The sequence below is a fragment of the Colobus angolensis genome, unplaced genomic scaffold, assembly GCF_000951035.1.
Source record: "Colobus angolensis palliatus isolate OR3802 unplaced genomic scaffold, Cang.pa_1.0 Scaffold419, whole genome shotgun sequence".
Taxonomy (NCBI): domain Eukaryota; kingdom Metazoa; phylum Chordata; class Mammalia; order Primates; family Cercopithecidae; genus Colobus; species Colobus angolensis.
Window position 1 is genome coordinate 1114504 of NW_012117588.1, and position 9338 is coordinate 1123841.

At 43.6% G+C, this 9338-nt stretch overlaps 1 protein-coding gene across 1 annotated transcript in view; it reads left to right on the forward strand.

Annotated features, from left to right (window-relative positions):
* DMRT1 (doublesex and mab-3 related transcription factor 1) overlaps positions 1 to 9338 on the forward strand; it is a 148806-nt gene that overhangs the window by 93042 nt on the left and 46426 nt on the right. Inside the window, exon 4 of the mRNA XM_011956470.1 lies at positions 1596 to 1740. Within this exon, the coding sequence (XP_011811860.1) occupies positions 1596 to 1740 (145 nt within the window). The remainder of the gene's footprint in view (positions 1 to 1595; positions 1741 to 9338) is intronic.

The window sequence follows — 9338 nt, forward strand, 5'->3', positions numbered from 1 at the left end:
GAAAAAAAAAGAACTATATAAATAACTGGAGTCCAGCTCTGTTGTTGCCATAAAGATACGATCATGAGTTGGACGCTCAGTGTCTGTACCAGGATCTAGATGTGCATGGAAGTGGGTCTTACACTATCAGAGTCATCAACCTGGCCTGGAAAGTGGAAATGGTGGGGGGCGCTTTCTAAGTCATCAGGTCGTATCTTCTTAGCTTTGAATGAGAGTCAGGAAGCCACAGGGAATGAACTGCTTCTTATATAAAAGCTATCTCATGGTCCTAAAGGCAGGGTCTGGTTGCCAGAAAAAAGTGAATGACTGCTGAGCTCACGTGCAGCTGCCACTGCTGCTGGAGGGGCCCTTGTGCCTCCTTCCTGCCTTCCCCGTTTCGCTCTGCTTCATGTGTCCAGTTAGCAGAATCCAAATCGCCTCCAGAATTCAGATCTCAGACTCCTGTTCCTTGCTGCAGGGAACAGCACAGGAGCTGGGAATAGACACTGAGTAACAGGATCCAGCATGGCATCGTGCTGATGTCCACAGCTTCCCATTACACATGGTTTGCGTGTTGTTTTTACAATCTTTTTTTTTTTTTTTTTTGGAGACAGAGTCTTGCTCTGTCGCCCAGGCTGGAGTGCAGTGGTGCTGTCTCAGCTCACTACAAGCTCCGCCTCCCGGGTTCACGCCATTCTCCCGCCTCAGCCTCCTGAGTAGCTGGGACCACAGGCGCCTGCCACCACACCCTGGCTAACACCACACCGTGTTAGCCAGGATGGTCTTGATCTCCTGACCTCGTGATCCACCCATCTTGGCCTCCCAAAATGCTGGGATTACAGGTGTGAGCCACTGCACCCAGCCTACATTCTTTTTAAATACTCTCCTCATATGAACTCTGTAAGGTAACCAAGATAAAATGCCAGTTTTACACATGAAGAAACATGGGAAGAGGTCTGATAACTTGCTCCCGTTCAAACAGATGTGTTAGTGTTACAGCAGATTGTGTTGTCTCCTAAGCAGCACTGTCCCCTCTCCACCACCCTGTTCTCTTTTATACTGGTTAATTGAGCACCAAATGACCAGAAGGAATTTCAGGGGTGCTTTAGAGGGGACCTTAAGATATAAAGGGCACCATCATAGTTCTAGGCCCAGTACATTGGAGGAGCATGTTCATGGCTGAGGCCACTTCCAACTTAAATAGGCCATTCCCTTAATTTGCTTTTTTTTTTTTTTTTTTTGAGACAGGATCTTGCTCTGTTGCCCAGGCTGGAGTGCAGTAATGCAAGCAATCATGGCTCACTGCAGCCTCAAACTCCTGGGTTCAAGTGATCTTCCCACCTCAGCCTCCTGAGCTGAGATCTCACTTGTGCACTATCACACCCAGCCATTTTTTTTATTTTTATGTGGAAAAGAGGTTTCACTGTGTTGCCTTGGCTGGTCTTGAACTCCTGGGCTGAAGTGATCCTCCCACCCTGGCCTCCCAAGGTGTTGGGAATATAGGCATGAGCCACTGTGCCCAGCCTGTTACCTTATTTTAAAGTATTAGGTAATTATTGTACTAGTTGTAACATCCAATGTTGGTCTCAATATATTTCTTCTTTTTTCTTAAGCAGATGAAGAACATGGAGAACCGCCATGCAATGAGCTCCCAGTACAGGATGCATTCTTACTACCCGCCTCCCTCTTACCTGGGCCAGAGCGTGCCCCAGTTCTTCACTTTCGAGGATGCTCCCTCTTACCCGGAAGCCAGGGCGAGCGGTAGGTATCTGGTCATACAGACTGGATTTGGGGTTGAGAGAGGATGGCTATACAGTACTGGGTCATTAGTTGTCTCTAATGGCTTAGCTGTTAGTAATTGTTGGAAAGTTTACTGCTGTGTGAAGCTTGGGTAAGTATCCTTTAAAGAATTTAGTTATAAAATGACTTTGCTTTGCTTGATTCTTAATACCATGTTTTTTTTTCCTTTCTGGATTCTTAGAGTGACAGGAGTAAGATGAGAGACTCCCCTTTGGAAGCTAAAAGTGTATTTTATAGAGGATCAATATGAAATACAGGGGCACTTTAAATGTGGTTCAAGACCTGGTATTTTTTGTGAAGTGAGTTTCTGTATATTGAAAACTCATTTCCCAAAGACTTTCATTTTAAAATTGAAGGCATATTCATCTTTTGGGGGAAAATAACATAATAAAACATTTTTGAATACAATAGATCTCAGAGTTTATGCAGTAGCAATGCAAATAACTCTGATATAATGGCTTTGAAATAAAAAATGACTGTTTAATGAATCAAAGCACTCTGAAATACATAGTTCCTCAACTTCAATTTTAACATCCCCCAGCATTTTCACTGTGGTGAGAGGCAGGTCTTTTCAGCTGCTGCATTTCCAGATCCCATATTTAAGTTCTTTATAGTTAAGTATCCTCTTTTGATGTAGGAAAGTGAGAAACATACACAATAGGCAGTAAGTGGAAATCAGGGCAGTAGTGAGTGTCTTGGAAGAGAAACCAATCTAGGAGAACTTACTCTGTACTAAGTAAATGGATATGTTCATTTTCTAAATAACTTGACTCTCTAGAGAACTTAGAGAATGAGAATCAGAACTATGCCTTGATTTCCAAATTCAGAGCCATAAAGTCTAAAATAGCTTTATTTACCATATTAACATAAAATAAAGGACTTCTATTAATATGAAATATATGGGTCAGGGGAGCCTATATAGCTTGAGCTGCAGAGAGGTGGAAGCACACATTGTTGATTGAAGTTTCACTTGTATTAAGAATTACTTTCTATTGGGAGTGGACAAGCAGAACCCTGTTTTATAAGTATTCATACTATATAATATGTGCCCATAGGTCCTCCTTTCATACTGCTTTTGAGTCTATGTATTTGTTTGTTTATAAGCTCCCTAAGAACAAACAACACATTTTCTATACCTTCTTACCTGCTATAATGCCTTTTATTTATTATTTGTTGGTTGAGTGAATGAATGAATCTGGTATTATTATTATTATTAATTTTTTTTTTTTTTTTTGAGACAGAGTCTCGCTCTGTCGCCCGGGCTGGAGTGCAGTGGTGCGATCTCGGCTCACTGTAAGCTCCGCCTCCCAGGTTGACGCCATTCTTCTGCCTCAGCCTCCTGAGTAGCTGGGACTACAGGCGCCCGCCACCTCGCCCAGCTAGTTTTTGGGGGTTTTTTTGTATTTTTTTAGTAGAGACGGGGTTTCACCATGTTAGCCAGGATGGTCTCGATCTCCTGACCTCATGATCCGCCCGTCTCGGTCTCCCAAAGGAATCTGGTATTATTTTTAACCCAGCTTGCCCTGTAAGGGAGCGCAAGCATGAAAGGTCAGAATCCTAACTGGCTTGTCTGATGGAGCCTCTGCACAATTTGGGGATGAAGCAGTTAAAGGAACATTTGTTTATACAAAGAATTAAGAATGAAACCCCCTTTCAGGAAGAAATTGCCTGCGCTTCTTACTCCAGGAATAATGGAATATTTTTAGAAGCGTTGGCATTCTTGAGACAAAGGTGTAAATTCAGAGCAAGGCAGTAAGACAAAAATATAAGAGGCAATTTATTAGAGCAGAGAGGAGTGAATTTGGAGAGGAGCAGTAGGCATTTGAATTTATGGCAGAAAAGGAAGCGACTCAGAAAGAAAGAGGTTACAGTCTAGGAAAGAAAAAGACCAGCCGTGCCAGCGCTCGTAGGGAAAGAAGAATAGGTGAACACCACCTACAATTTCTTATAACTTTTTTCTGGCCATGTGTTTATTTGAAAGAGTAGTGTGTGAGGAGACCCCAGGCTTAAATTCCTGGGACCCCGCTAACCCACTAACAAGTAGGAGGCTCAAGCTTCAGAAAGGAGAGCCGGGAAGAACTACAGTAAAATCTCAGCACTATCTACTTTGGAATTATCTTCGAGAAGGAGTGTACAAATACGTAGAAAATCAAAATTCCAGCTAAGTTTTAAAAGAAGTGTGGCTTAATGTCTTCCAAATGTGAGCTATTTTGGGTTTTTTAATATTGCGTGAATTTTTACAAAGCAAGTGGGAAGGTAAAGGAAGTATTGTGTTTGGAAGTCAGTAAGGACACCTCAAAGATCATCTCATGGGACACTGGATCCTCAGTTTTATCAGCATTGACACAGTGGGGAGTTCTTTGACAGCATGTTAGCCCTTCTGGGAGGCAGGGCTGAGGCTAGAGAGAGGAAATGATGGGTGGGGATGCGGACATCAGTATATTCATTTGTGAGATATTGGCAAAGGCTGTCTCATAACCAGTTACATTTAGCAGATCCATCAAGTTTAAGTTCCTTTGGTTGATTGTGTTAATACATAAGTTATTATTTATTCTAAATAGGGATTTCTAAATAACTTGAAAGACAGAGTTTTCAGTAGGTTTAATGTCTTTAAAGTCTTATTCAGGTATAAATTTGCCCATTAAATCCATGTTTCTTCAGTTTCTTTAAAAATAAATTTAAGCTTAGCTTCTCTATCATCTAAAAAAATGAGTCCAAGTTCAGTGTCTTTCTCTGGATTTGCTAAAGCTGGCAACATGAAAAAAATTGGATATTGGGCAGGGGGTGGGGAGGAATTTTATAGGGAACGTTTTCTTTTTGTCATGTTACTGCTTTTTAATGCTTTTTTTTTGTAAAAGGATAGGAGCCATTCCTTCTTTCCTTATCCTGAAAAATGTTAAGTGGGTAGATCAGAGAGATGGTGGAGTCAGATCATGCAGGTCTTTGTAAGCTATTGCAAACAATTAGACTTTTATTTCAAGTGAGATGGGGAGCCATAGGAGGGTTCAAGCACAGGGTGATTTGTCTGTCTTGTGCTTTTAAGTGATCACCCTAATGACTGTTTTCTTACAGACTATAGGGATGCAAGGGTGGAAGCTGAGAGACCAGTTAGAAGGTGATGGCAGTAATTCTGGCAAAAGAAGATGGTAGCTGAGTGAGGGTGGGAGCGTGGTGGTGATGATGGGTGGTCGAATTCTGGATATATTTTGAAGATAGAACCAACAAGATTTGCTGTTGGGCTTTGGATTGGACAGGAAGAGAGGAGCAAAGGATGTCTCCTTAATTTTTGAGCTGACCAAATGGAAGATTGGAGTTTCCAATTATTGAGGTAAAGAAGACTATGGGAGAAACAAGTTTGTGTGCATTACGAGTTTAACTTTGCATGTGTTAAGTTTGAGATGTCCATGAACCACCCAAGTGGATTGTTGATTAGGAGTTGGATGTGTGGAGTCTGTGGTGGAGGGGAAATATCTCTGCTGGAGATGAAGATTTGGGGGTTCAGTGCATAGGTGTTATTTGAAGTCAATGTGATGAGATCATTTGGAGAGATGAATGTAGGTGTAGAATAAAGGACCAAGGACTGAGCCCTGCATGTCTCCAGTGTTTATGGCCTTGTAGATGAGGAGGACTAGCAAAGAAAAGAGGGAGGAGGAGCAGCCTGTGAGGCAGGAGGGAAACTGTGGGTGACTGGTGCCTTAGAAGCCAAATGAAAGGATTTTAATAAGAGCCAAAGAGTGCTGATAGGTCAAATGAGATGAGGACTGGAATCGACCATCGGCTGTTGCAAGTTGGAAGTGATCAATGAACTTCTTAGTGGCCACTTTGGTGGGAGGTGAGAACCAAAGCCTGCCTGCGTATTCAGGAGAGCATGGGAGAGAAGAACTGGGGCAGTGAGTACAGGCAGCTCTTCAGGAGTTTTGCTGTAAGAGGAATAGTGGGATGGGGCATCAACCCATGGGGAAGTGAGTTCAAGGAAGGGCCTTAGCTCTTTCTTTAAAGAAGAGAGATTTTATAATAGGCTTGTATGCTGATGAGGTGATCCCAATAGAGGAAGAATTTGTGGATACACGGAGTGCGTGGGGTCACAATTGCTGTAGGGGTGACCCTGAGCAAGCCAGGTGGGGTGGGATCCAAGGGTCTGCAGAGTGGGGACCATGGTCTGATGTGGGTCTGGGGGTGCTTTGTTACTTGTCTAAGAGGGGCGATGAGAAATAGAGAGGAAACAAACTTGACAGCAATTTGATAGAGCAGTTTTGTCTGTTGAGTCTAATAAAATATTGGGGCTTATGTTTTTTGTCTTTCATTTTTCTAGTAGCCCATTTTTTGTTGAGATAAAATCCACCTAACATGATGAACCATCATTAAAGTGTACAATTCAGTGGCATTTGGTACATTCACAGAGTTGGGCAACCGTCACCTCTATCTGGTTCCAAGGCACTTTCATCACCCCAAAAGGAAACCCCCCATCTTCCCTCCTTCAGCCCCCTGGTAATCACTAATCTGCTTTCTGTCTCTATGGATTTGCCTATCCTGGAATGCAATCTCATAATATGTAGCCTTTTGTGTCTTGCTTCGCGTAACTTAAATGTTTTCCTGATTCAGCTACACTGTCATATAGATGAGTATTTCATTCCTGTTTGTGGCTCAGTATCATTCCATAGTATGGATAGATAGATCACATTTTGTTTAGCCTTTCATCAGATAATTGGGTTGTTTCCACCTTTTGGCTAATGTGAATAGTGCCGCTTTGAACGTTTGTGTACAAGTCTTTGTTTGAATGTCTGATTTCACTTCTTCTGGGTATATGCCTAGAAGTGGAATCGCTGGGTCCTATGGTAAGTCTGTATTTAATTTTTGAGGAACACGTTACTGTTTTTCACAGCAGCTGCATCGTTTTACATTCTTACCATAATATATGAAGGTTCCAATTTCTCCACATCCTTGCCAACACTTGTTTTCTATTTAAAAAAAATAGTTTCCAGCCTGAGCAACATAGTGAGACCCCATCTCTACAAAAAAAAATTAAAAAAAAAAATTAGCTAGGTTTGGTGGCACGCGCCTGTAGTTCTGACTACCTGACTACCTGGGAGGGTGAGGTAGGAAGATCGCTGGAGCCCAGGGGTTTCAGGCTGCAGTGAGCTATGATCACACCATTGCACTCCAGCCTGGGTGACAGAGCGAGACCCTGAGACCCACACTGCATCCAGCACTGCATCACGACGCAGCCCTCCAGCTTTGTAGCACAGGCAAGCATGCAGGGGTGCAGTCATAGCTCACTACAGCCTCAACCTCCCAGGCTCAGGTGATCCTCCCACCTCAGCCTCCTGGGTAGCTAGGACTACAGGTGAGCACCGCAATGCCCAGCTAATTTTTTTTTTTTTTTTTTTTTGTAGAGACAGAGTTTTGCCATATTGCCCAGGCTGGTCTTGAACTCCTGGGCTCATGCGATCCTCCCGTGTCAGCCTCCTAAAATGCTGGGATTATAGGTGTAAGCCACTGTACTTGGCCAAGAAAAAAGTTTGGGGGAGCTCTAGTAATTCATTTTTATTGTATTCTGCCAAAGTACCAGACCACGGTGGGTTGGAAACTGAAAAAAAAAAAAAAAATTAAAGCAGGCCCCTCCCCTTCCATAGACTGTTTGAAGATCACTTGTCTAGTGCCTGCATGGAAGGTTGGCTTATCTGAGTGTGGCCGCTTCATAGTAACAGATGCAAGCTGTTCGGGAAGTGATAGTGGGAACAGCTTTGAAATGAGGCTTCCCCAACTGGGGATGAAGAGACATCTCTGCAGCAGCCCCTCTGTTTTAACAGATGCACCTCTGTCTAGAGGTGGGTGGCACTGCACATCTGAGAACAGACATCGTTCTCTGCATGTTGAATTCTTGAGTATAAGTTGCTGGAGTACATGGTTGGCCAACACCTGCAAAAAGATTTAGGTTTCAGATGGTGAAGGTGATACACTTAGATATGTTTGTCTATTTATTTTGTGATCTCGGTTTAAAAGTTAGAAATGGTGCCTTATTTCTCAGGAGAATGGCTTGAACCCGGGAGGCGAAGCTTGCAGTGAGCCGAGATCGCGCCACTGTACTCCAGCGTGAGAGACAGAGCAAGACTTCGTCTCAAAAAAAAAAGAAATGTGCCTTATTTCTTTTGGTTCCGACTCAGAGTGGCAGCCTCCCGTGCAACCTCAGCCTTCCTTCACATCCAAGCTGCACTCTTTTCAGGAGAAAGAAACATTTGAGGTGCTTCTTACAGATCATGGAGTATTCGTGTATTACTCATGTAACACACAGAGGCTGCCAGCAGCTCCATGAAGCGAGTGCAGAGCATCCACATTTTACCCAAAGGTCAGAGGGCCACCGGCAGTGACGGGCTCCATGCAGGTGAAGGCTTCATGCTCCTCTGTGATGTGTGAGCAGCTTGCAGAAGCCTCTCTGCTCCCAAATACGACTCTTCAAATCCATTTGGCGTTAACAATGCCGTGGACCAGGGAGTCTAGCAGTGCCTGATTTCACTGATAACCATAGGCCTGTCCTTCATGATGACCAGGACTGCATGCAAAATGGGTAGCTTGCACCTCAGGGAGTGGACTTGCTTAATGCTGCACGTCAGAGTTGGACTTTTAGGGAAGGTCATCTGGCTGCACCCCCCAAGTTTGCGGGTGAGAACACTGAGGTTCTTCCCTCTGTTGGGAGCACCCTCAGATCTACTTGCTCTTGATCCAGAATGCCAAAGGTGCCCTTTATGTGAGGTGAGGCGACATTCTGTGACAAGTGGCCATGTAGGGTGGTAGAGAATTCTGTACATGGAATCTGAATGGGACCCATGACTTAGCAGGTTATGTGGCAGTACCAGATGCTTCCCTGAGAGCCTCGGTTTCCCTACCTGCTGAGAGAGGGTGAGGATGTTGGCTCTGTGGAGGCCGCGCCAGTTTTGTGAGGATGAAATGGTGTCTGATGTGCAAACAAGCTCAATAATCACAAAATATAGGTAGAAAATGGCAGGCGTTATCATGACTTTCCCCAGTTTTTCCTGCGAGGGCTGTGTGGGCATTTCACATAGCTCTTCTTGTAAGGGAAAATGATGCTTTCGAAATGCGGTAGAGTTTGGCTCTGGCACGAAGGACAGTGGGGCAAGGACTTGGAGGGCTGTGTTTGTTGTGTGTGCATCCTGCCCTGAGCTGTATTTCTCAGCCAGTAGGAGAGAAAAGCATCAACCCTTGTCTTTCTCTGCTTTAAGGAAAGCTGAATGTGTTTGATGCAACGTTTAGAAAATGTTCAGTTTAATTTAAACTTGACACTTTAGAAATGACTTATTATTTGCTAAATTTCAAAGAAAAGAGCACTTTGTAGGTAAATCTGTTTTCCTTATGTGACCATTTTGTTCTCAGCTTTAACTTGGAACAGAGAAGTAAGTGGGGCTTTCAGTGGCAACAAGGCCAGTGAATGGAAGGGTGTTGGAGCTATCCCAGGAGATGAGGTCTTGCTCACGTCCCCAGCTCTGGAGCCAGTAATAAGATGATCAGTCTCTCTCTCTCTCTCTCTTTTTTTTTTTTTTTTT